Source organism: Hemiscyllium ocellatum, chromosome 24 (assembly GCF_020745735.1).
Source record: "Hemiscyllium ocellatum isolate sHemOce1 chromosome 24, sHemOce1.pat.X.cur, whole genome shotgun sequence".
In the NCBI taxonomy this organism is placed as follows: domain Eukaryota; kingdom Metazoa; phylum Chordata; class Chondrichthyes; order Orectolobiformes; family Hemiscylliidae; genus Hemiscyllium; species Hemiscyllium ocellatum.
In genome coordinates, this window is record NC_083424.1 from 27,578,266 (window position 1) to 27,606,102 (window position 27,837).

Sequence of the window (27,837 nt, forward strand, 5' to 3'; positions counted from 1 at the left end):
GCTCTCAGAAAACAAAGACCCCTCCCCCACCCTCCTCTCCTCCGGCTGCAGCTGATGTAAAAACAGGCCTTGAAGAGATGATTGCCAGGCTGGAAACGACACTCGTCAATTTCATCACAGAATCCAGACAGAGATGGAATGCATTCGAAGAAAAGTTACAAAAGTACAGCCAGGCTCTCGAGGAACTGCAGGGCCGAGTGGAGGGGGCGGAGCTAAAGGCCACGACCTCCGAGGCTGCAGCACAAACAGCTGCAGAACAGGTGCGAGCTCTGGAGCAGAGAGTCCGGGCCTTTGAAATCTACATGGATGACCTGGATAATAGAAATCGGAGAAAGAATATCCGTCTCCTGGGCCTCCCTGAACAAGAAGAGAAGGGACAGTTAGCAGTATTTCTGGAGCGATGGTTGCCCCAGCTTTTAAACCTGGGGGCTGAAACTGACCGGGTAAGGGTGGAGTGGGCCTACCGGGTCGCAGTACGCGGATCTGGCCCAAACCAGCGCCCACGCCCGGTCCTGTTCCGGATGCAGAGTTATAGGGAGAGGCAGATACTCCTGGACGCCTCCAGAAATCTTGGAAAGGATCCTAAAGCTATGATTCATGAAGGATCCAAGATTATGTTATTTCAGGACTTCTCCCCGGCTTTGGCACGAAGGAGGAAGGCGTTTGATGAGGTGAAGAAATGTCTAAGGAACTTAAATATTCAATACACCTTACGCTACCCAGCGACGTTATGCTTTACCCACGAAGGATCCGAGTATAATTTTAGATCACCAGAAGAGGCTAAGGAACTTTTAGACTCGTTTAAATAAATCATAAGAGACAATTTATGTTGGCTTGCCTCTTCCACACTCCGTGGGGAGAAATGGATACTTTACTTTACTTTTGCTTCTGGGAGCAGGGTTGTCTTCTCTTGCTATTTTATGTTATTATACTTAACTGTAATTTGTTGGAGTTGTAATTTTATAGTTATGTGTGTTTGTACGTGGCATTGATGCTATCAGATATACTCAGGTATGGGTGGGGAGGGGTGGGGGTGGGGCGCTCACTGTCAACTCTAGCTCGGTATTATATCTAAATCCTATTAAGGAGCGCCCGGGTTGAGGGTGGGACACTGTTTGGGAGAGGATATGGTGGACCTTTAGAAAGGAAGTAAGGCCCCCTGAGAACAAGGGGGAGGATCTCCATTCAAACATGTTTTTTTTTTGTTCTTATTGTTTGGAAATAGTTTCCTTTTTATTATACTGTTACGAGTGTATTAGAGAACATTTTCTCTTGTTTGAAGGATGTAAGTGACTCAACTATACACTCTGGATAATTGTGGATTAGATTAGTAGTTAACTGAGTTTCATTGTTTTTCTTTCTTCTTTAGTATCATTCCTTTGAATTTTGATGATTATATATTTAAGATCTATTTTTATATTAATGTTTGTGCTTGAAAGTTCTGTTTATTTTTGTAAATCTGTCAAAATATTAAATTTCTAATAAAAATATCTTTAAAAAAAAAATAAGGGTTATTTCTCTATAGTTAAGAGTTTTAGTTGCCTAAGTAATGTTTATTGCTGAAAACTGACAAAGTGTGTCAAAGCTTTTCATTTTGCACTCATTAGGACATTTGCAAGAAAAACAATGAACAGAGGAACAATATTTTATACCACTTGGTTGGCAAATGCACTCAGGTACAGGCATTTCCTTGAGAACACATCAATTAAGCGATTGACAGTTAATAGGCAAGCTTTGTTTAACAAAGCTTGGCACTTATCTGTCTAGCGTGTTCTCCACGGGCAATCCCGCTACCAAGTAAAGAATAATGATCAACCAGTGTTGTATAGCCACCCATATGGCTACTTTAATTTCTACTGGACAACCTCCATTTAAAAGCCCACTTGAAAACTGTAGAGTGGGGGCAGAATTTAGGCATGAAATGGGTTTCAAAGATATCCACCAAATCTTCCTCTATCACTCATCTGTTTTCAGGTGAGAAACTAAATCAACAGCTTAAAATTACACTCATGGTTTCAATTTTGAAATAATGCACACATTTAATTGAAAATGTTCTAGCACTGCTGACAATCTATTATTTTATTCCTATGGGTTCTAATGAAATCCAAAGTGATAAAATTAAAAGTAATTGCATGGGGTGATACTCTGTACGTAAAGTTCACACCCCCTTTATCAAAAAAGTTTCCTACCTTTTGAAACAAAGTCTAATTTTAATCTTATTCAAAGTGTCCTGGAGATTCTCTCAGCGGTATCTCGCTCAAAAGGCATCAGTAAACAGACTTTGTACAATCAGAAGTAATCAGCAAATCTTTTAAGATTCAGTACTAGCTGCGAGTAACAGTACAGAATTATTGATGATTTCACATATCTGTGGAAGAAAAGGTTCATTCTATTTAAAAGCTTTTCAAGGAAGCACACTGCCTTTTAAGCCTGGGTCCAGTCACCTCACATCGTATTGGCCTGCCAAAAGAAAGTTGTACAAACTGCTGCCTTCTGCACAATGAATTCTACCCCACAGGAGACTCAAGCATTTAAGGGCAACATGTCTAGAAGCCTATGCATACACTGAGTTGCTGAAGACTAACTGATGTTTGAAGGGTCAAAAAGGGATGCTTCAGGTTTCCTATCAACCTACTCTTGGTCATGGGAGAGTTCACTTGCATATAAAAAAAAACAGAAATCGTTGAAGAAATTAACAGGTTTGGCAGCATCTATAAAGAGAAAGCAGAGTTAAAATGAGATACTGTTCTTCCACTTGCATTGAGCCTCACTGACATACTGCAGCAGGTCCACGACAAAAACGTTGGCCAGGAACCAGGTGGTATGTTGAAGTAGCAGGCAACTGGACAATTGGGGTTATTTTTACAGAGAGAATATTAGTGTTCTGTAAAGCAGTCACCCCATCTGCATTTTGTTTGCCAATATAGAAAAGACCGCATTGTGAACAGCAAATACAGTATAGATTGAATAGAATATAAATTGAATGAAGCTTCACCTGGAAGATGTATCTGAGGCTCTGGATGGTGAGGAGGGAGTAGGTAAATGGGCAAATATTGTACTTTCTATGATTGCATGGGAAAGTGCCACAGCACATATGAGGTGTTGGGAATGTAGGAAGAATACCAAGGTATCCTGGAGAGAACAGTCCCTGCAGAGTGATGACAAGGAAGGGGAGAGAAATGGATGTCTGGTTGTGGCATCCCACTAGAGGGGGCGGAAATGACTGTTTATGATCCTTTGGATGAGAAGACTGGTGAGGCAGAAAGTGAGGAAAAGGAGGGCCTAGATGTTGTGGGTGGCTTTATTTATATGTTATTTAGAAAGTTAGCACGCCAGACTGGTCCAGGCAACAAAACTTCATTTTAAGGAGACTTACACACACTCCATTATAGCTCTGGTGGAAACAGAAGCAACACTGCATCTTCATTTTAAAATAGTCTGATGGTTTTGCAAAGGTATCATGAGCCACGTTTGAAGAGCTCTTATCTCCCAGCAGCCATCCTGTATAGACCATGGACCTCATAGGAAGGCAAAAACCTGAGAGTTCTCTATTATGCAAGCATTATAGCAGCTCCCAAGATATCTGGAACAGACCTCAAGAATGTTTCAATGATATTCACATTTAATTTGAATATTGATGAAATGGAAGCCTTTTGGCAAACAGTGAAGGTTGATGACAGGCTGCTCACAATGTATTTACAGTCGATAGTACCATGACATGGGGGATGCCAGTGATGGTGGAGAAATCTTTCTGTCTGAGTTAAGTTGTAATCTGGAGAAATGGAAAAAAGTTACATACTAGACGCAATGGGGTCAAGGATTGTCCCACGGATCACCAGGTTCTCCTTGAAACAAGTCACTGCCATAAAGATGTAAAGATTCAGGGCAGCTGTAAACTTAACAGCCACCAGGAAGACAGCCACCCAGTCCTCTGAACACAAGTCCTGCTCCAGCAGATGATAACAGTTTGGTGATGACGGCCTTGGACTTCCTTAATTTCCACCTGTATTGTGCTTGTGAGAGCAGTAGAAAGTCATAGTAAGGTCTATGGTCACGGGGGGGGAAAACGGGGACGATGCTGTTCACATTCACTCTTTCACTTCATTGGGAGAATCCTCACCCCCTGCGTCTTCCTCCGGAGACTTTGCTGCTGCTTGAGGTTGCTGACTTTGCTGATGACACTGTAATGTCTGTACCTCTCAATCAGATCTTCACTCAGCCTCCTCTGTCCTTAAGAAAACCAACTCAGCCTATCCAGTCTCCCCTCATAACTGAAACTTTTCATCTCAGGCAACTTCTCCAGTACAATCACATCCTTCTGATAAAGTGATGACCAAAACCACACACAAAACCAGACTTCCTTGCTCTTATATTCAACTCGCAGGTAATGAAGGCAAGCATCTTCACTATGTGCTTTCTTCACTACCCTGTCTACTTGTGCTGATACCTTCAGGGATCTATGGACTTGTACACCAAGGTCATTTTGTTCCTCAACACTCCCGAGATGACTATGTCCTCCCCCTATTATATCTCTCAAAATACATCACCTCACACCTCTCAGGATTAAATTCCATCTGCCATTGCTCTGCCAAATTTACCTGCTGATCAATATCAGGCTGCAGCCTAAGACCGTCTTTCTCAGTATCAACCAACTTTGTGTCATCTGCAAACTTATTGATTATACCAAATCCATTCAAATCCAAGTAATTAACTGTGGTTTCACAGGTCAATGTCATATCTTGATAAGAAACTATGACTGCACTAACTCTGCTATCCTATGGCAACACAAATGAGTACCTAAATTCTGCTTAAATATTACAAAAGTTTTGGATTCAATCATCCTTTCAGGAAGTGAGTTCCAGATTCCCACCACACTCCCTCCTCTTAGCCTTCTGTCGCTTACCTTAAATCTATGCCCACTTTGGAATATTTGGAAAAATGCCCTCCAATCGACCCTATCTATGTCCCAGTTAACTTTATGCACCTTCATCAGGTCCCCTCTCAAATATTGCTGATTCAAGGGAATTAACTTCAGCAAGTTCAATCTTTCCTCATAACTCAGACCCTCCTGACCAAACAGCATCCAGTAAATCTCCTCTCACCTTGGAGTGAAATCACATCTCCCTCTAATATGGTGTCCAATGCAACATTTTAAACAGTTCCAGCGTAACATCCCTGTTCTTACATTCTAAGCCTCAGCTAATAATGGCAAGTATTCCCAAATGCCTTTTTAATCACCTTATCTACCTGGCCTACTACCTTCAGGTATCTTTGGAAATGCACATGAAGATTACTCTGAATTTCAGTACTGTCCAGGGCCTTACCATTCATTGTGTAAACCTTAATTAGTTAACCCTTTTCAATGTCACTATCTCACACTTTTCCGAATTAAATACAATTTGCTACTGCCCACCATATCCTCCAATGCTGTGAGCTCTCACCATTACATCCTAAGTTTCCACCTTTCATTGTAATCATTCCCTCAGTGTCCCAATCCAATGAAACCATCTCCAGACTTGAGTTTTCCATTTTCCCCAGGAGTCCATCAGTTTCTCTCTGATAAGCCCCCTGACCATTACCCTGAACTAACTATGACTAATGAGTGAGCAGACGAGAATTTCTGCCCCACCACCAGGACCTTCTGAATTCCAAATTCCAGGCATCATATTTAAAATACAGCACTTCACCAGAAGTATCACTCAGACATTTGTTCATCAATACCACACACAGTGATATCACAGAGCAGGCAAAAGGTGACACATATTAGCAATACCTCCCTTAGGGTTGTCCTGAAGGTTGTCCAGGGAGAAAGGGAGTTCTTTTCACGGTGGATGATACCCAGAGGCCATCTCAACGAATGAAGGCATCTCATCAGGTGGCTACGGATATCAGCACCCATGGGCTGCTCAAAAAAGCATGGCTCCAGTGCTGCAAGAGGACAAATGATCTTCTGCATGTCTCGAGCATGTACAACAGTCTGCTTGATGCTTCATGTTCCTATAAGTACAACTTAACATTGTAAGGTTGCCACAGCAGAGGATTGTTATACTGGAGGTTGGGTGCCAGGCATCTCCATCAGATACAAACAATATCTGTTACTTCATTGCAGCTTCTACTGACACCAAATTGCCTCTTACACACTTGCCAGGGTTCACACTTAAAACATAAAAGCTATAAAACTTCACAGATCATACACCATCACTGAATTTTCACATGACATATGAATCGGAGAGCTTTACACCAAAGGTTTGAATGGGACAAGGACACAACCACAAGGCCTGTTGATTCAAACCACCATTAGTTCAGCCTCACATGCCTGCACTGGTTAGGTTTCCTGAAGCCACCAACGTATAGCTTCTGCATCTGGAAGCTGCTGTTGTGCAGGGACCTTGGGGGTCTGCTCAGTAGCAGAAATAATTAGAAGGAACATCGACTGAGACTTCTCAAGAGTGAATTGATGTGGAAAGACTTCATCCCTAACAATGTATTCATTTACAAAGAAATGCCTTAGTTATGAAGCAGCCATGTAACTAAAGAAGTTTGTACTCATCAGAAGTCCACTCTGTCTGATATACATCTCAAACAGATAGTCATCTTTGTGAACACATTTCTTATTTTTGGCTAATATGATTATAACCAGGAACAGAATTCCAGCAGCTGGAGCATTAATGCTTATAGGCAACATACTGTTGAATAACAAAACAGCTCCATAACCATGAAAGTCACCTGTGGCAGGTGAGGACTTCATAGTAATATCTTAACCTTAGTTTTAAGTCTTTGTCTCCTGCATAATTAAATTCTGCTCTCCACCCTTCTAAAATGCTCCATGGGGGTGTCAGAGAAAATTCAACATTGTTCCTGTTTATCTGTCACAGATTCTGCCTGTCTTTTGAGCATTGCCAGCATTTTGTTTTTATTTCAGATTTCCTGTATTCAACTTCCTGTATAACATTCTGGAGAGATCCTGATCTGTAAAAGCAGTCAAACATAATATCATAAGGGAAACATCAATTAAAACACAACCAATCAATCCAAAACTGAGTTTTAACCTCTGGGCTAAGCTTGTTATATGGGAAGGAGAAAAAAAATCTAAAGGAAATTTGAGACACTGACCATTTCTTTTTAATCTAGGATATACTTGCACTGTAGGCAGTATAAGAAAGATGTATTAAATTGATCCTTGGGATGACAGGCCCATCCTATGAACAGAGGCTGAGTAATTTGGCCCTATATCATCTGGAGTTTCTAACAAATAGTCACAACATTCAAAATGTTAACCGTATTCCTCTCCAGATCCGCTGAGTTTCCCCAGCACTTTCTGGGAGCTCTTATCTTGTTCAACAACCTTTTACATGACACCTTATCAAATGTCTTCTTGCAGTCCACATATGCTACATCTACCTGGTCTCCTTTATTAATTCTCTTTGTTATATTCTCAAAGAACTCTAGCAAATTTGTCAAACCTAATTACTCTTTCACAACCATGTTGATTCAGCCTGTGTTAAGTTTTTTCTAAATATAGTGTTATTTAGAGTCATAGAGATGTACAGCATGGAAACAGACCCTTCCGTCCAACCTGTCCATGCCGACCAGATATCCCAACCCAATCTAGTCCTACCTGCCAGCACCCGGCCCATATCCCTCCTATTTATATACCCATCCAAATGCCTCTTAAATGTTGCAATTGAACCAGCTTCCACCACTTCTTCTGGCAGCTCATTCCATACATGTACCACCCTCTGCATGAAAAAGTTGCCCCTTAGGTCTCTTTTATATCTTTCCCCTCTCACCCTAAACCAATGCCCTCTAGTTCTGGACTCCCCGATCCCAGGGAACAGACTTTGTCTATTTATCCTATCCATGCCCTCATAATTTTGTAAACCTCTATAAGGTCACCCCTCAGCCTCCGACACTCCAGGGAAAACAGCCCCAGCCTGTTCAGCCTCTCCCTGTAGCTCAGATCCTCCAACCCTGGCAACATCCTTGCAAATCTTTTCTGAACCCTTTCAAGTTTCACAACATCTTTCCGATAGGAAGGAGACCAGAATTGCACACAATATTCCAACAGCGGCCTAATCAATGTCCTGTACAGCCCAACATGACCTCCCAACTCCTGTACTCAATACTCTGACCAATAAAGGAAAGCATATCAAACGACTTCTTCACTATCCTATCTACCTGCACCTCCACTTTCAAGGAGCTATGAACCTGCACTCCAAGGTCTCTTTGTTCAGCAACACTCCCTAGGACCTTACCATTAAGTGTATAAGTCCTGCTAAGATTTGCTTTCTCAAAATGCAGCACCTCGCATTTATCTGAATTAAACTCCATCTGCCACTTCTCAGCCCATTGGCCCATCTGGTCCAGATCCTGTTGTAATCTGAGGTAACCCTCTTCGTTGTCCACTACACCTCCAATTTTGGTGTCATCTGCAAACTTATTAACTGTACCTCTTATGCTCACATCCAAATCATTTATGTAAATGACAAAAAGTAGAGGACCCAGCAATGATCCTTGTAGCACTCCACTGGTCACAGGTCTCAAGTCTGAAAAACAACCCTCCACCACCACCCTCTGTCTTCTACCTTTGAGCCAGTTCTGTATCCAAATGGCTAGTTCTCCCTTTATTCCATGAGATCTAACCTTGCTAATCAGTCTCCCATGGGGAACCTTGTCGAACGCCTTACTGAAGCCCATATCTCCTCTTCTTTAATAATGGACTCTAGCATTTTTCCAGCTACAAATTTCAGGCTGCCTGACTGATAGTTTCCTGCTTTGTCTCCCTCCCTTCTTGAGACATGACAGCAGATTACTTAAATACAACACCTAGAAAAGATCAGAGGAAAGGATAGATAATTTTGAATAAAAATCTTCATTTTTAAACACAAATTACCATCAGTGATCTGTTTAAACCTGCTTCGAAATGTATTATCCTCAATAATGTTACAGATCAGAGCAAACCCCCTCAAAATATATGAAGGTAGACGAGACTTAACATTTTTTTCTTATTTTAAAGGTAAATGAGAGATGTTGTGTTCCAAATACAATTCAATTGGTCAAACTTCTTGATGTTAATCAATTACAATTTATCCAAACACTATAGTTAAAATACAACAAAAGAAAGAGAAACTTGGAAACCTAGATCGATCAGAAATTTAAGAGAACAACAGATTCAGTAACTATTATTAATTAACTGTTCCAATATAGTAATATCCCATAAACACAATCTTGGAAAAAGGCAAATTCAGCAAAGCAGATTGTCTCACATGCAATCCTATCAGCAAGGAAGAGATTCATACAGCAGCTCCCCAGAGTGTACTGATTGGGAGACATTCACTGCCTTCCAACCCTGCTGAGACCCGAGCAACAACCGCCTGAAGATAACTAAAAAATCCTGGAACTGTGAGAGCTTCAACCACATCTGCACTTATTGTTCCAACTTAAAAAAACACAAAGCCTCACAAGCTGTTTATCTTCTCATAGAATGCTCTTTACTAGTCTCACAATAAAAGAAACCATGACAAAATACACTTTTTAAAGCCATAACATCATCAAACAATCATCTCAAACTCAAATAAATATTAGTTCATTGTGATAATCATATAGACAGAATACTAATAAGTAACTGTTTACGTTTTGGATCTCCTTCTCACATAGTTTTAAGGTGTGACAAATTTCATAGTGGTTTTTACCTTGGCACCAGTTCTCGTTTCGCTTGCTACCAGTACAAATTATACATTTAACAAACGAGTTGGTGAAATTACTTTTAAATTAAGTTTTCAAACAATTCAGAAAAAATACACTTTTTTACTCCTAACAAACAACTGTTGTCGACAAAACTGAAGCCGCTACTTAGCGCGTAACTCTAGTTTTGGCGCCAGTTTTGGCCCGCCTTCTCTCCCTCCCGCTGCCGTTGGTAGCCATCAGCGGCGGTTAGTGAGATCCTGCCTGCGAGCCTTTTTTAAACTTTGTGAACGTTCTAAATGTCCAGACCTTCGCTGCTGCAGCCAGAGGTTATCCGATCTCAACTTTTTACGGTCATCCTGTCCCCTAAGTTTCGTTGATCACCTTTTTATCTCCTGACACGTAACCCGAGTGTTCATAGAAGACGCACATTACCTGATCGTTCGCTCAAAGCATTTTTGTTAACCCTCGGAGTGAGGCATTGAGTGAACTTATCATGATATTTTACTTTAGACAGACCGTCTCTTACGTTACAGAAGCGAAATATTGAAGATGCCTGAGATCTAAAAGAGAAAACAAAATGCTGGAAAACACTGAGCAGCGCATGCAGCATCTAGGGAAAGATAGAAAGTTAACAGTTGAAAGATTATTGACCTGCTGACCATTCAATTTCCTGACACCCATACTAACTGACATTAGAAATGGTTCCGTCCACTCGAGTACTATCTCTTTCAGAACCACTGCCATCTAAGAAACATTAAAATTGTTATAGCACTGAAAGAGGTTATTCACTCCATCATTGTCTGTGCCAGTTTTCTCCAAGACCAATTCTGCTCGTCCCAAACTCCGCCTTTTCCTTGAAGTCCTATTTTTATTCTCTCATCGGGTGCTTATCCTCGTTCCTTTTGAAAGCAATAATTGAGTCGGATTCCGCCATACTCTGGCAGTGAATTCCAAGTCTTAACCATTTCGTGGGTCTAAAAAAAACAAGTTGCCTCTGGTTCTTTTCCCAATCCCCTGAAGGGAATGGACAGGGTGAATAGAAAGCAGCTGTTTCTTTTGGTTAAACAGTCAATAACGAGAGGGCATAATCTTAGGTTTAGAGGGGATTTTTGAGGATTGTATTTTCACCCCAGAGGGTGGGTGGGAATCTGAAATGCACTGCCTTGGGAGAGTAATAGAGGCAGGAAACCTCACAACCTATTAAAAGTACATAGATGAGCACATGAATTGTCATGACATTCAAGGGCTGTGTTGGGAAAATGACAGATAAGTCATATAGGGTAGATAAGTCAACGCAGACTCAATGGGCCAGAAGCTCTGTTGTATGACTTTATGAATTTAAATCTGTCTTCTGATTCTCAACCCTTCCCCCAAGATTAACTGTCTCAGTCAAGTATCTACTCAGTCCGGATCTCATGATTTTGAACATTTTCATCAAGTGTCCTCTATTCCCCTCACAACTGTTGTGTCCTTGAAGCTACCGCATCATCTCCAATCTAACATTTTCCTCTAGAATCCTTAAACATATCTCCCTAAACCATCCTCATTATTTCTGCAGTTCATGTCTGCTATCAACTTTCTGTCCACTGCAACAGGACTAAGTGATTCTGATTGGATCTAAGCCTGTGACTACGATGCACTATCCTATCTTGCCTTTCTGAAATTGAAAGCACAAATTGTAAACATTACAACAGAAGCAATGTCAGAAAGTTTAGAAGACTGTTCATTTGAAATGACAACTTATGGAAGTGACAGCTGCTCAATTTCATTTTTACTCAAAAGTCTGTACATTCATATACATTCCCAGTGGGATTTTTATATCCATTAGAAGTGTGACTTTTTGTGTCAGCAATGGCTCTGTTGATAGCACTCTCATCCCTGAATCAGAAGGTCGTGGGTTCAAGCGCCACTAACAATTAAAGCTGACACTTCGGTGCAGTCGTGAAAGGAGTCCTGGACTATTGGGGTGCCGACTATGGGATGAAGCATTAAACTGAGATCCCCGCCGACTGCTCAGATTCCATTGCACTAATTCAAATAAGGGCGAAGCAATCATCCCTGATTCCCGGACCAATGCTCAATCAACATCGCGAAAAAAAAGAATGATTATCTGGCCATCATGTTTTTGTTAACTACTTTGATAAATGTTGGTGGACTACACGTTAGTCTATGATACCGAGACACACAAGCGGAAACTGACAGCTGTTATATAAGGCAGGTGTATTTAAAAGTCGAAATAGAGATGCTCAGAATTCTCGTTGTTCTAAGATTGTCCAATTGACTACGCCGTAGGGACCTGTTTCTAAACTGAAGAGTGATTGGCTGGATATTTGTTGGGTGCTGAGTGTCTTCACTGAGGAGCTGCTTTCTGCTTCGCCGATTGGAAAATGGTGAGTTATTGACTCGGGGACTAGAGATCAAACGTTGTTGTTGTTTCATGCTTTAATCCTCCTCGACCTGACTGAAAGTGTGCGCGAGGGCTTCACTGTGGTTGATGTCTTGAAACTGGGTTTGAGAGACCGGGTCTGCGGTTGGTATCTGGGGCCTGCGGTGGGATTGGGAAGCTATCACATGATGTTCGTCAGCTGGCAGATCCTGAAGGCACGGATGGAGGGTTTATATATCACCTCGTGAATGACACAAATTGAAAAGAAGAAAAAACATTTGTTAAGTAGATGTGTTAGTTCCAACATTCAATCGGGCATCAAAATTCCTCATTTATCTTAATAAAAAGGTGTTTTGTATTCGAGAAAGATGGTTGTAATGACGTGGTTTATTTCATACTTTTTCGTAATCTAAGGCGTACGTAAAGTTTGACCAGATCGGATTTTTATTTGTATTGTACTGTAGGTTGGAATTTAACCGAGTATATTCTGAAGTTTGTTCCTGACTTGAGCATAGAGCAGTGGTGTAAACCACCTACAACAGGCCATTTTACGTTACAGGAAGTGGTGTCAAACCTCCTGGGCAGTTCCCAATTGTAGATAGTTTAGTTAAGCATTTTGATAAACTGAAATGTCTTTGTGCACACTTAAATTTACACGCAAAGGTGGAGAATAGTACATGCAAGAGCAGAGTGACCTTGTCTGGAAAATTGAATAGGGAGGCACATATAAAATGAGGCAGTTTGATCTTAGTCATTACTGTGCACAGGGGTAATTACAACCTTAATGCCAAAAAAAGTTTTTTGTTTTGCTGTGTAGTTTTTTTTATTAAAAATTTGTGATTTAACATTCGTGACATTAATTTATATTTCTGTTTTGACATAAACCAGGTAAGATTTTAAACAGTATGAAATATCTCCTAAAATTGAAAATTTTATAGTGAAGCAAACATTTCAACAATTTTAGCTGTGGTTGAAATTCTTCTTGAAGAAAGATCAGTGAGTATTTTAATAAACATAGTCTAATGCATACTCAATTAACTAAACAATGTGCCAATTAGTTGGCACAATTTACAAGGTCAGTTTGTAGGGTAATTCTATTTCTCATCTGTAGACAATTAAGAATAATGGGTCTATGCTAATATTAAAATACACACATTAGCCTCATTACTTATGTCCAAAGTATCCTGGAAAGATGGCACGGTGGCCCAGTGGTTAGCACTGCTGCCTCGCAGTGCTAGGAACCCGGGTTCAATTCTTTCCTCAGGTGACTGTGTGGAGTTTGTACACACTCCCTATGTCTGCATGGGTTTCCTCCAGGTGCTCTGGTCTCCTTCCATCATCAAAAGATGCTAGAGTTAGGTGAATTGGCCATGTAAAATTGCCCATAGTCAGGGGTAAATATAGGGTAAGGGAATGGGTCTGGGTGGATGGTCAGTGTGGACTTGTTGGGATGAAGAGCCTGTTTCCATACTGTAAGGAATCTAATCAATTGTATTTTTTGTTGGATGCAGGCCCTCTTTAAAAATATTTTTGAAAGGTCCCTGTAAAGTACTTTTGAAGTGACTTGTTGCACAACTGCGGAGTCAGAGAAAATATTGGCAGTGTGTTAGGACATAGAACATAGAAAAATACAGTGCAGTACAGGCCCTTTGGCCCTCTGTTGCGCCGATTCAAGCCCATCTAACCTACACTAGCCCACTATCCTCCATATGCCCGTTTAAATGCCCATAAAGAGGGAGAGTCCACCACTGCTACTGGCAGGGCATTCCATGTACTCACAACTCGCTGAGTAAAGAATCTACCCCTAACATCTGTCCTATACCTACCACCCCTTAATTTAAAGCTATGCCCCTTCCTAATAGCTGACTCCATACATGGAAAAAAGGTTCTCATGCTCAACCCATCTAAACCCCTAATCATCTTGTACACCTCTATCAAGTCACCCTTAAACCTTCTTTTCTCCAATGAAAACAGCCCCAACTGCCTCAGCCTTTCCTCATACGATCTTCCTATCATACCAGGCAACATCCTGGTAAACCTCCTCTGCACCTGTTCCAGTGCCTCCACACCCTTCCTATAGTATGGCGACCAAAACTGCACACAATACTCCAGATGCAGCTGCACCAGAGTCTTATACAACTGCAACATGACCTCAGGACTCTGGAACTCCATTTCTCTACCAATAAAAGCCAATACACCATATGCTTTCTTCACAGCGCTAGTTACCTGGGTGGCAACTTTCAGAGATCTGTGTACATGGACACCAAGATCCCTCTGCTCATCCACACTACCAAGTATCTGTCCATTGGCCCAGTACCCCATCTTCTTGTTACTCTTACCAAAGTGAATCACTTCACACTTACCTACGTTGAACTCCATTTGCCACTTTTCTGCCCAGCTCTGCAGCTTATCTATATCCTGCTATAACCTGCCACCTCCTTCCTCACTGTCAACAACTCCACCGACTTTCGTATCATCCGCAAACTTGCTCACCCAACCTTCTAGCCCCTCCTCCAGGTCATTTATAAAAATGACAAACAGTAATGGTCCCAAAACAGATCCTTGCGGAACACCGCCAGTAACTGCACTCCAAGATGACCCTTTACCATCAACTATTACCCTCTGTCTTCAGCCAGCCAATTCTTAATCCAAACCTCCTGTTGGATAGTGAAAGAGAACAGTGTAAGAACAGCACAGGATTGTTAACATGCAGGCAGCTATTCAGCCCATTGTGTCTGCATTGGCTTAAAATGATTAAAACTGACTAACTTGGAAAAACAAAAAGCCATTGCCCCATAAGTTAAGCATTCTGAAAGTCTTTGACCTTAACTGTTCTTTCTCCTTTAGAAATAGTTCATTCCACAGTAATGACATTACATGCACCAACTTTTAAGTTAACTTGCATAGGAATTACGTACTTTGCAACTTCTTTACACCCCTTTTCCAAACCAGCTGAGAAACCTATGAAGTAATAACTATATTTGACACAGTGAGGCACCTGCTGTAGATATTTAATCAGGACCTGCATGAAAATATGCTCCTATTAATGTCACATCTATTTGGCAAGACGAAATGAATGAATGAATTAAACCTGGATAAAACACAAATGTTTTCTTCAAGCAAGTGTTTTTAGAACTTAACTTTAAAATTCTTAATCACTGCTTCATCAACATCTGGTAACTTAGTTTTGCATTGTTTATGTTAATATTTAATTATGTTGGCTTTTGATATAATGTAATGATTATCTGGAGCTGATGCTAAACTGGACAAAAATATTACTGTTTAGATTCTGAATGAACTGGTCAGGGTTAGAAAAAGTAAAAATTGTTTTGTTCTGGGCCAGCATTTATTACCATCCACTAATTGCTCTGGACTGAATGGCTTGTTCGGACAGTTGATAGTAAACCAAATTGCTGTGGATCTGGAGTTCATGTAGGCTAGACCAGGCAAGTGTGCCAGATTTTATACCATAAAGGACATTAGTGAACTACATGGGTTGTTTATGACCACTGACCGATTTATGTGGTTGCTATTAGAATTGCTTTTAATTCTAGATTTTTATTGGATTCCAATTTTCTTTTTTGTGGGATTTGTACCCATATCCTTAGATTAGACTGGAATACTAATCCAGTGACACTGTACCACTGTATTCCATCGTTTCAGAAATGTGAGCTGGTGTTTAGAGTGTGGGATGGTACAAGTAAATCAAGGGAATGTAGAATAAGTGGTAGAATAGAGGTGTAGAGGGCTAAAGAACACTATATCTAGGCCGATTCCTGAAGGTGGAAAGATAAATTAAGATACTGCGACCTAGAATTTGAGTGGGGTGATTATCCTAGAACTCTATAAACAATAGACCACAGCTAAAGTGGTATATGCTATTCTGGTTGTTCTTTTACAAGAAAGATCTAATTACACTAGAGAAGATTGAGGATATTTTTGAGGATGTCTCCAGGAATGGAGAAGTTTTAGAGGAAAGGTTGAATTATCTGGAGTTGTCACCTTTTTTGGACAAAAAGGCTAAGGAGAGATTTAATTGTGGTGTATAAAATGGAGTGACCTGGAAAAAGTGGAAAGAATAACCTATATCTAGTTAAAGACATCAATAACAAGGGGCATGGATTTAATGGAATTGGCAGGTGAATCAGGAAAGTTGAATATTATTTTCATGATGCTGGTGGCAGGGTCTACCCAAAAGACTTTCAGAAACCCTAATTGCATTTAACTAAGATATGCAGTCAAAGTGCCATAACCTTTGTTACAGGCCAAAACCTGGATGGTGGGATTAGGCCAGGCTGCTCATATTTGGTAAACATTGTTGGGCCAAATAGTCACTTGTTATAAATTTTCTGGTTCTGTATTATGACTACAATTACCTGACACTTGCTTGACTGTACCTCTTGCTGATATACTGGAGGGGGGGATAAAACTTAAAATTCAGTTTTTGCATCATCTTAAGAAATTCTTCTACTGTTGTCATTTCCAAGAAAACTATTCAGCGATTTAGAAATAGGGTTGAATTGAATTAATTTATGTAATGCTGATTAATTAGAACTCTTCTGCAGAAGCTAAAACTTTTTACAAATGTCAAACAAAAATAGAAATTGTTGGCAAAACTGAGCAGGTCTGGCAGCATTTTGAGGAGAGAAAGCAAAGTTAATGTTTTGGTCTCGTGATCCTCCTTCAAACCAGGTCACAGGACCTGAAATGTTAACTCTGCTTTTTCTCAACAGATGTTGCCAGACCTGCTCAGTTTTTCTAGCAATATTTGTTTCTGATTTTCAGCATCTGCAGTTCTTTTGTTTTAATTTAGTACTTGTCAAATGTCCATGTTCAAGCAGTATACAGCTCTGGGTATTGTTATTTAAAATGTAAATGTATCAGGTCTTTTTTTATTTCCTCCATCCACCAATCAAGAAAAATGTCACTGCATCGCTTAAAAATGCTCATCTGTTTTGTAAATTTTGGTGAAGAAACAAATGGCTTTGGTTGATTCATGAGCGTCTGTGCTGTAAAAGTACAAAAATTAAAAGGGTATTTTATAAGCTATCTGAAGTATAAAGTAAACTTGTTTGCTACGATTTTCAAACTGTTTTGTGTTAAACAATCAAAAAGCTCTTTTGGTAACTTCTGATATATTTTTCCTGCTGACTTTTGTTTTATTTTGTTTATTTTAACTTTGACCATACTCAAATCTCATCTCATGCCAACGATTGACCTTCAATTCATTAAGGCCTCTCACAGAGTAAGTCACTCTCTTGGTAGTGGTGAAAATTTTGTTTGTTCCAATAACTTTGAAAGTGTGCAGACTAATAGTTTGTTGCAGTATATGGGCTGTTTATCTTGCAGGCTTAATCCAAGGGAGTTTATGGACTTGTTTTTCATTTGATACTGTAGAGGTTTCCTAACCTTTTTTTTAAGGCTGCCCTACCATTCAGAGGTTTGGATGTCATATATGGCCCTTCTTTCTTTCTTCTCAGGAATTTTTAATCTGAGAAATCGGTCAACTTGATTAAAATTTAAACAAAGTTGAGCAATTAACCATCCCCATTAATGGATGCATTCACCCTGGCAACACCTCTATCAGTCAATGTCCACTGGCCAACCAATTTGCACACTCATCTTGGTTTTTCTCTTTTGAACTGGTATTGTTGCAAATTGTTCTGATGAATCCAAGACACACAGGTTCAACAAAACATGCATTTATTTTCCGTATTTTGTCCCAAATAAAGTTGTAGATCACAAGGAACTCAGCTTCAAAACCTAGTAGGGAGAAAATTGCAAATCCAAAATACTCACTTTGATTACAGTAGTATAAACATTGAAATCAAATACACAGCTGCTTCAACGATCTTTAGTAATCAAGACATTCAACAGAAATGTCATATTTAACTGATGTATCCAGAGACGGTGCATTATTTTCCTGTCATTGCCAACATGTCATCTTTTGCATACCTGCTAATTTTCTAGAAGTGAACTTTTAAGAGCTGCTTCTGGTGTAACATAAGTGATCACTAAGTTAAATATTATTCTTGTAGGCATCAGTGGGACCTGTAACATTCCATGCTATAGTGACATTAGCCCAAAATGCACCATCTGCAAGGAAGACTGCATCATGGCACTCAATCTTATTCAAGCTGGCACACCCTCCTTGCAGCCCTGCTCCCCCCACTTCCCCAAAATGTCTTGTGTAGCTACACTCGGAACAAGTTTCAGACTAGCTAATTGATGAAGAATAGAGTTTAGAGTTTGAAGTAATACGTTGACTTCTATTCTGCCATAGGCCTGGACAGTTGTCAGTCATAGAGATGTACAGCATGGAAACAGACCCTTCAGTCCAACCCTGGTCACAGGCCTCCAGTCTGGAAAAAAACCTTCCACCACCACGCTCTGTCTTCTATCTTTTGAGCCAGTTCTGTATCCAAATGGCTAGTTCTCCCTGTATTTCGTGAGGTCTCACCTTGCTAACCAGTCTCATGGGGAACCTTGTCAAACGTCTTACTGAAATCCATCTAGGTCACATCTACTGCTCTGCCCTCCTCCCTCATCAATTCTCTTGAAAAGCCATATGCAGCAGTGGGGAATCTGATATTCTAAAAGTAAAGGTACTTGCTTCATCAAATGTTTTTGCATTCTAGGATATTGACAGTTAAAACTTCACCTTTTTGAAATTAAATAATTTTAAATTTAATCTGCCTTGCACTCTTTTCCCTGCCCCAAGCTGGAATAGTTTCATAATATCTAGCAGATTTGGTCAGTTTGCTCATTTTTTTTTGTCTCATGAGATCTGTTTGAATTATTGCCTGAAAAGTTAGCTTTAAGTCTTCAGTCATTGGCTAAATTTGTGGGTCACAATATACCTAAAAGCGATTGATGCTACTGATTTATATATTAGCTTGGTTTGGTGTAGTTTGCAATCAGGCTAACTTGCAAATATTCTGCTTAACATCTTGCATGTTTTTGACTTGCTTAAATTAACAACTGGAACAAACGTTTTGGCTTTGGTAAAATATCCTTTCATTCTTGCTGAGATAGGGTTCAGCTGAGATAGGGTTCTGACCAGCCAGTACTTATGTTGTGATTTTCTTAAATTTGTAATTTTCATATTAAGGTTTGACAGTAAACATCACCAGGCTAATTACTAGCATGAGTGCCTGATTCTGCCTTTACTTGAAATCCAAATGTATTCACACTCCGCTGAAGTTTCTGGATCTTGGTCAAAAGTAGGAAACTTTTGGCCACTCTTTCACCATTGAAACAAGGACTGATTAGGCTAACTGTATGCTGTAATCATTTTTTTTACTGGCACACTAGCTGAGAAAAATCTCCAGTCAAACAACCTAAACATGTTCCTTGCCTTATTTTTGTAGTGTATTTCTGTATTATAAGTTATCCAAACTGTACATTGAGACTGGTTCATTAGAAATACTCCATATTATCTCACCACATTCACTAAACTTTGAATTGTTACTTGGGCAATGTAATACAAGTTATCTTTAAACATGCAAATGTATGCAAGTAGACATTTAGTTTCTGTTCGTCTGGTGTTGATGAGACAGTTAGCTGTCTTATGAAATGGAGTCACAGTGAGAAAAAGTCTGGAAAGCACTACAGTGTACAAGAAACTAATACAGCAGTGCTTCAGGAATTTCAACTTGAATTCCTGTTTGCTATGGTTCTGTTATGGTTTACAGGATTATATACAAAAAAAATAACAAGCCACCTTGCTGGTGATTTGGCATGACCTGGAGATCTTTGAAAGGTCGTGATCCTCTTCTACTCAGCACTCCCATTTCAATCCGTGGGTAGAATCTCCTACCTTGTGTGTATCCTGTCTTTTTTTTAAAAAATGTTAATATGGTAGCATTCTGCAGATCCTAACTGCCAACTTAGTTTTTGGCAAACTCTAAACTGACTACCAAGACTTTATTTCTGATAGGTCAAGCTCAAAAGATGCCTATGTTAAGATACTGAATCGCTTTCAACCAAGATAATGATCTGAAAGTAAGACCAGTTCCCTGACAAGTCTGCAAAGCTGATGTGCCATGGTCAAGTCATAGTACAAATGTCTGAAGAACAAATCTTTATCTTTCTGTGGCTCACTGACAACTGGGAAGTCAATTCTTGGTGTCAGGGGAACAAGATATGGATTATGTAAAAGCTATTCTGCAACTATGCCAAATTGATATCCATAAATGGGAACCAGTTCAAAATAAATATACATAGGAGGTGACTCTGTGGTTGGTTATAGACTGAGGTCCATCATGTTTGCAGATGCTAAATCTAAAATACAACTGGGAATTCTTGCTTGAGAAATTTTAGTTTCCAACCTGAGATCTACTGTACCAAACTTAAAATGCTCATTGATGTGAGGAGAAACAAATTTTTCATCAAAGAAATCACTGCAATACTGATTTTTATATTTTCTCTCTCACTCTCTCACTCTGTCTCTGTCTCTGTCTCTGTCTCTGTCTCTGTCTCTGTCTCTCTCTGACTCTCTCTCTCTCTGACTCTCTCTCTGACTCTCTCTCTGACTCTCTCTCTGACTCTCTCTCTGACTCTCTCTCTGACTCTCTCTCTGACTCTCTCTCTGACTCTCTCTCTGACTCTCTCTCTGACTCTCTCTCTGACTCTCTCTCTGTCTCTGTCTCTCTGTCACTCTCTCTCACATATTTGAGGGATGTGTGACTTGTTTTTGGCTTTGAGCTCTACTGCTTACAAATTAGATATATCGCTGGCTTCACCTTATTTCAGTCTTCAATGGGTTATTACAGCAGTCTAATTTTGAATTACCACTTTTGAATCTATTATATATAGACATTTTACTTTTAATAAAACTCTAAATCTTAAACTCTGATATAATGTCTCAATGATGCATGTTCCTGGGGATTTTGTGCAGTATGGTTTGAGAAAACTTATTTTCTTCTATTTCTAAAGTTGGTGCTGGTATTGGGAGACCTTCACATTCCCCACCGTTGTAATACATTGCCAGCCAAGTTCAAGAAGCTATTGGTACCCGGTAAGATCCAGCATATCTTGTGTACAGGCAATCTTTGCACTAAAGAAAGTTATGATTACCTCAAAACTCTGGCTGGAGATGTTCACATTGTCAGAGGAGACTTCGATGAGGTATGTGTTTCTTTTGCTTTTTAAAGAAATCTACTTATTGCTTGTACTAGAAATCAATATTCTTGATCATATAATGTGAAAATTTATCATGTAGGTCATATTCCCACATTCTGTCCATCTCCTCCACCACCCACCTCCCACCCCAACTATTCCACGGAGGCATTGACTTTGTCAGAATCATGTGTGATGTTAACCATTGTCCTCAGTATCATGCCAAACAGATATTCATGCATGATAACTGATAAGCTATTTGACCACAGCAGAATACAATAGCAGATCTTCTCTTCACCTCTTTGGAATTTCAACAGAAATATTTTATAGCAATCAGCAGCAGGATTCACTCTGTTTCACTCTCTAACCAGAGATGCTGTAGTGCTCCGGCTATTGTTGTGATCCGGGAACAGAGTACTGCTTGAGTTTTGAACGCTCTCTTTTTGGGGGGCCTACATGACTCTCATTCAGTGCATAAAGGAGCGGATGAATCTGTTCTCTAAACTTCTAGTTTTCTTCTAAACTTCTAATTTTACTTCTGCTTATTTCATGCATTTTTGTATGATGGCAACACAAATATTAAGTCAGTTCTACTTAAGTTGAGTAGCAACTTTAATTTGCCAGGGTTTTGATAATATTTCTAACCATGGTTCAGAACTATTGAAAATTTAGATATGAAGACTCATTTACCACCTCTATTCTGTGCAATATTTTTGATCCTGCTATTTCCTCAGATATCAAATGGAATGGATACCTTCGTTATTATATCCTGATTTTCCTCTATATCAGATCCTGCTTTGCTTATACTCAAATCTAATTTCTATTAAGTCTGTCCAATTTCATGATCTAGGAACCTTTTTTATTAATCTCTTTGCACTTCTGAGCAGGATAGAAGGTTGTGTGATTAACAATTTTCACCTCCAGGTATATTTTGGTTTTCTTTGCATAATTTATTCTGGCTCTGTCTCTCAAATACTGCTGCAGCTGAAACTATTCTAGTAGAATTCCTATCCTAACAACACTGCAAGGGACTCTTATGGTGTTGAGGTAGTGCCCTTGCCCCTGGACCAAGAGGCTCAGGTTCAAGTCCCACCTGCTCTAAAGGTGTGTAAAACATCTCTGAACAGTGATTAGAAAAATAGCTTAAATTAAAAAAAACCTTAACTGCATTGTGCTCTGCAAGGACTGCATCAGTTCAAGAAAACAGGTCACCAGAACCACTTTCAAGGTAATCGGGGATGGTAATATATGCTAGTGCATCACTGATTAGACATTCTAAAAAAGAATTTTTAAAAAATCATTACATTAGCTGCAGATCAGTCACATAAGTTATAAAACTGGTTCACCAAACCATGGAGTCTTTATACTAAAGTGCCAATATTTTAACAAACGTGTCAAATGGAAGCAGACCAACTATTTCCACCAATAAGAGCATTGTACTGCTGGAAAGAATGCTTCAGATGAGTGCCATGCTTTGGCTCTGTATAAACTGGTTTTAAGTTGGTACACTGCCACTCCATTTAAATCTTTTGCCCAGTGTGGGGAAACATTCAGCCATTGCTGATGGATCATAGTTTCTGCTGCAATGTATTCTCATTACACAAACACATTATAAAGGATGTTATTAATTGTTGTCATAAATCTTACCACTGCAGAAAAAAACTAACAATTTCAAACGAGGCAGTTTTATGGATAAGTTCAAAATCCCTTACAAGTATAAGTAAATTTGTAATCAGATCAAAGTGAGATGGTCAAAGAAACAAGGCCGTGAGGAATTTGTTTTTGTTTTCTTTTCACGCTCTGCTAATTATTTCCATTGTTATTAAACTATTCTCCCTATATAATATGACTGGGTCAAATTCTAATCTTAAATTTGCATTCACTGTCCTGACACATTTGCCCAGATTTCCCCACACTGGGAAAGGAGATGTCATACTGCTGACTGCAATTGTAAACTGTCCACTTGCTTTCTGTGCTCAACCTGGAGGTTTTCTGCTGTGAATTCCACCAATGAGCAGAGTCAGACGTCCTAGCGGCAAAGCAACACTGCATTAGAACTGCCTTTTTTTAATCGTAGCCCTGAGATCTCTTGTCGAAATCATTTTCAGATTTTCTTAATTGGACCTGTCACCACAACATGGTTCAGTCTTACTCCCCACCCAAGTCCTCAACAATTTTTAACTCTCCTGCTCAACTGATCTTTCCCCTGCTCATGACCAGTGCAACAGCAGTTGAGCACATACTACTAGAAAACCCTCCTACACTTCTAACAATGCTGTTTTAGTTTGATACCCCCAACAATGCTGACACCAGCTGAATAGGAATCAAGGCTACAGGAAGAGGAGGTGGTAAGCTTTGTAGAGAAGAGCAGCTGCTTAGTTTTGCTAGGGAGAGACTCCTGAAGAACTGCTACTAAGCTGTAGTGGATTTGCTGTGAATTGTTTTGATATTCCAGTTGACTTGCTTGGAGCTATACAACTCGAGCTTTACACCTAGGAAAATCCCCAAGTAAATCCATTTTCTGTTGTTTATTTTAAGCAAAAGGCACATGTAGTCCAAAACTGTCCTTGACCCCCTGTCATTAGAAATAGTCCATCAGTGCAGGTAGGATAAAACTGACAGTTTTAAGCTTTGTGTGTGCCATGTGAGGACCTTCCTCAAGGTCCTGAAGTGGATCAGAATCTTAACTTGCTGCTTCTGGTATTGGGAGATTCTGGTAGTATCTTGGTAAGCCAAATCTACCGCCCCAGCTTAATCATTTTTATTGTTTAGCTCTTTCAGTTCCCCAGTCCAGTAGAAATGAGAAACACCTTGTTGTTCAGTTAATTACAGCTGAATTAAGATGAGAATCAATCAGTGACCATTAGAACATCTGCTTTTAATATTTTCACATTTTATTACAAGTTGGTTGACAGAAATTTGTTCCTTGTCTTCATTTTTAGAATCTGAATTACCCAGAGCAGAAAGTGGTAACAGTGGGGCAATTCAAGATTGGTTTGATCCATGGTCACCAAGTAATTCCTTGGGGTGATATGGCCAGCCTTGCTCTGCTGCAACGACAATTGGATGTAGATATCCTAATTTCTGGTCACACACATAAGTTTGAAGCCTTTGAGCAGGAGAGCAAGTTCTATATCAACCCAGGCTCAGCCACAGGTGCATGTAATGCACTGGAAGGGTAAGTATTTTGGAATGCCCGATGAACTTCCGGTTTCTTAGTGACTATTTAGGATTTCTTGCTATTAACTAATGTTAACAGCTTGGATGATTTGGAAAAGTACGTTTCATTATATCAGTGCATTGAAAATGTATGGTGTCAGCTAGGAATGATCTGCTCCAGACAAAGAATTTCACTTGTGAATGAAGGGATAGTCTGAAAGTTGGACTTTAACTGCATTTGGGGTGGGAAAAAAAATCATGATTCTGGCTCGACACCAGTGCTTGACTTGGACCACTAATCTTAACCTATTGAATATGTGTTGGATACCAGTTGGTTAAACACAAATGCTATTTGTCTAAACATGTTCTTTTGTCATTTTAATCTGCTCACATCCAAGTGACTGAATGTTGCAATTGGTGACAACATTTTTCAAATAACCTGAGTTGTGACAGTCTAGTTTAATTTGAGTCATTTTGGTAATTCTCTCGCCTTTTTGAGTCCTGTTATGAAATCCGATTCCAAGTTCAAGTAATAGAGACCCCACTACTTGTAATGTGAACTAAAGATTCTGTGACACTTTGAAAACTGAAGAAATCAGTGTCCTGGTCTGTATCCTTTCCTGGGTGAAGGCCAGAGAAAACTTAATTCCCATTCATCTCACTTTGTGATAATTAGATTACTTAGTGTGGAAACAGGCCCTTCGGCCCAACAAGTCCACACCGACCCGCCGAAGTGCAACCCACCCATATCCCTACATTAACCCCTTGCCTAACACTACGGGCAATTTAGCATGGCCAATTCACCTGACCCACACATCTTTGGACTGTGGGAGGAAACCGGAGCACCCGGAGGAAACCCACGCAGACACGGGGAGAACGTGCAAACTCCACACAGTCAGTCGCCTGAGTCGGGAATTGAACCCAGGTCTCAGGCGCTGTGAGGCAGCAGTGCTAACCATTGTGCCACCGTGCTGCCCACCAATGTTAAAATGTTATAATGTTAAACTTCCATAGTTGATCATCTTTGACTGTACTTAAAACAGTTTTCAGAATCTTGTGTTTTGAGCTCCAAAGATATCCGGTACAATATCAGCATAAGCACTTTGTCTTTGTCGGGGAAACAGATATAGTTAAGCAACAAAAAAATATTGCTGTATAAATACATTATACCAAAAGGCAACAACGACATTTGGAAAGATCACTTCATATTACTATTTCTAGAATATGCAGATAGATTAGTGCATTATTATAGAAGTTGCAACCAATTAGAAATGTCATCAAACTAGCCATCAATATGAATTTAGTCCATCCATTTAAATTCCTAAGTAAAAATTAAATATCTACTAAAGCTTCACGTTCAGTTAATGTAATCAATTACTGATTTCAGTAACTTACTTTTATGAGGTACAAAGTTAAAACTCACAACACCAGATTGGAAGCACTAGCTTTCGGAGCACCACTCTTCTTCAGGTGGTTATGCAATATAAGATCGTAGGATACTATTTATAGCAAAAGCTTAGTGTGATGTAACTGAAATTATATATTGAAAAAGACCTGTATTGTTTAAGTTTCTCATCTTTTTAGATTGGCCATGTTGGTTTCAGTTCTTCCATATGTAAATCCCAGAACTTTAAGTTACATTCTCAAGTGAACTTCAACAATTGGTGTTATGTCGGCCCAGAAAATGCATTGAAATGTGAGGTGCCCTGTGCAAGATTTCTGTGCCACAATAATCCAATTGATTCTAATTTTTAAAAAAAAGACTTAAAGAATCTTACATGGATTCATGCAGATTTTGAGCAAAATAAAATGTAATTCTGCATGTACAAAGTCAACCCACAAACACATATGCATGTGGGTGAGTGTGCAGGGCTTGAGTGTGAGAGTATAAAGGGGTGTAAGTCTGAGAGGTTGCACGTATATATGTGAGCATATGTGTGTTGCAGTGGGGTCACCTGTAGTATGACCTGAACCCAAGGGCGGTTGAGGCCATCCCTATGGGTACCAAACTTGGCTATCAGCCTCTGTTTGGCCACTTTGCATTAGGGTGCCTGTCCCAAAGTCTGCCTTGGAGGATGGTCACACGGTGGTGGGAAGCGAAATGTTTCGGACCGATGAAGTGTCCTCTGACTGGGAGGGAACATTCCTATCTGTTTGTTGTACAGTGTCCATTCATCCAAGCTCCCTCTCATACCCTCACACATGCACCCTCTTGCCAACTTATACTTGTTTACAGTCAGATTCGAGCACATACACATGCACACACTCTCTCACGAATACTCCTACCATACCATGTGCGCACCCAAGTTTTTTGGGGTAATAGTGTCAGAGCCTCCTACAGAGTACCTCGCACCTTCAATGCATTTTCTGGGCCAACACTGCACCTGTTGTTAAAGTTCACTTGAGAATGTAACTTTTTCTTTTAAAAAATGTTCTGGGATTTACATATGAAAGAACTGAAACCAACATGCCCATTCTAAAAGATGAGAGATTAAACAAGCGATCCAGGCCTTTTTCAAGATATAATTTTAGTTACATCACATGGTAAATTTTTACTATAAATCCTGTGGCTGACAATTTACTCCACAACACCTGATGACAGAGCAGCACTCCAAAAGCTAGGGCTTCCAAATAAACCTGTTGGACTATAACCTGGTGTTGTGATTTTTATTTTTAAACTTTGTACACCCCAGTCCAACACCAGCACCTTCAAAGCATTACCTTCGTGAAGAATTCTTGGATGGAATTCAAAATAGAAAACTTTTACAGTGAATTTTAATTTAATTGGGCATAGATCTTGCTGTGTGGTTCTCAGAATTTGACGTTGAACACTTTTTTTTAACTGCTTAGTGATCATGTAAAAACTAATCAGTTTCTGATCTCTTCTCTTTTCCAGTAATATCATACCTTCATTCGTATTGATGGACATTCAAGCATCCACCGTAGTCACTTACGTTTATCAGCTGATTTCTGATGATGTAAAAGTAGAACGAATTGAATACAAAAAATCCTAAATTTGGTTTTGCTGCTTTTTTTTTACAATGTCATTCCTTTTCCTTTTTGTCATTTTTTTCTCTTTTGACCCTTGATCACATTAACAAATCTTTACATGTATTATATTGTGAATTGTAAGTTTTAGTTCAACCTAGTACCAGTTGTTAACTATTCCAGCAATATGAAAGGAACCTTATTGCACGCACTGATGTATGGTTAGTTTAGATCCTTGCTGAAACGGGTGCTATATTCTTGAATTACGGAGGGTTTTCAGTCCTGTAAATATTTCCTTTCAGTGCTTACAGTAATGGAGTAGTGTATCATGTAATATGCATGAAATCTTCAAAGGTTTTTGTTTCTGCCTTTGTTTGAAGCATCACTATTTCATGTAAAATGTTTAACTTACTTTCCATAAACTCTAATAAATGTTATTTCAAGTGCTTAACATCATTGTTTTATGTTTTGAAGAAAATGAATGCAGTGTAATTAGT

At 39.6% G+C, this 27,837-nt stretch overlaps 1 protein-coding gene across 1 annotated transcript; it reads left to right on the plus strand.

The window, feature by feature from the left end:
* The first annotated feature begins 11,970 nt into the window (after positions 1-11,970).
* vps29 (VPS29 retromer complex component) lies at positions 11,971-27,791 on the plus strand. The gene is made up of 4 exons (XM_060843983.1): positions 11,971-12,077; positions 21,011-21,202; positions 24,136-24,371; positions 27,249-27,791. The coding sequence occupies exons 1-4, from the start codon at positions 12,075-12,077 to the stop codon at positions 27,364-27,366; spliced, it is 549 nt and encodes a 182-aa protein (XP_060699966.1). The 5' UTR covers positions 11,971-12,074; the 3' UTR covers positions 27,367-27,791.
* Positions 27,792-27,837: the final 46 nt, after the last annotated feature.

Excerpts from the sequence above, each read along its gene's own strand:
- vps29 (XM_060843983.1), top strand. Across the intron at positions 21,203-24,135 it reads TCAGAGGAGACTTCGATGAG|AATCTGAATTACCCAGAGCA; the intron begins GTATGTGTTTCT and ends CTTCATTTTTAG. Across the intron at positions 24,372-27,248 it reads GCATGTAATGCACTGGAAGG|TAATATCATACCTTCATTCG; the intron begins GTAAGTATTTTG and ends TCTCTTTTCCAG.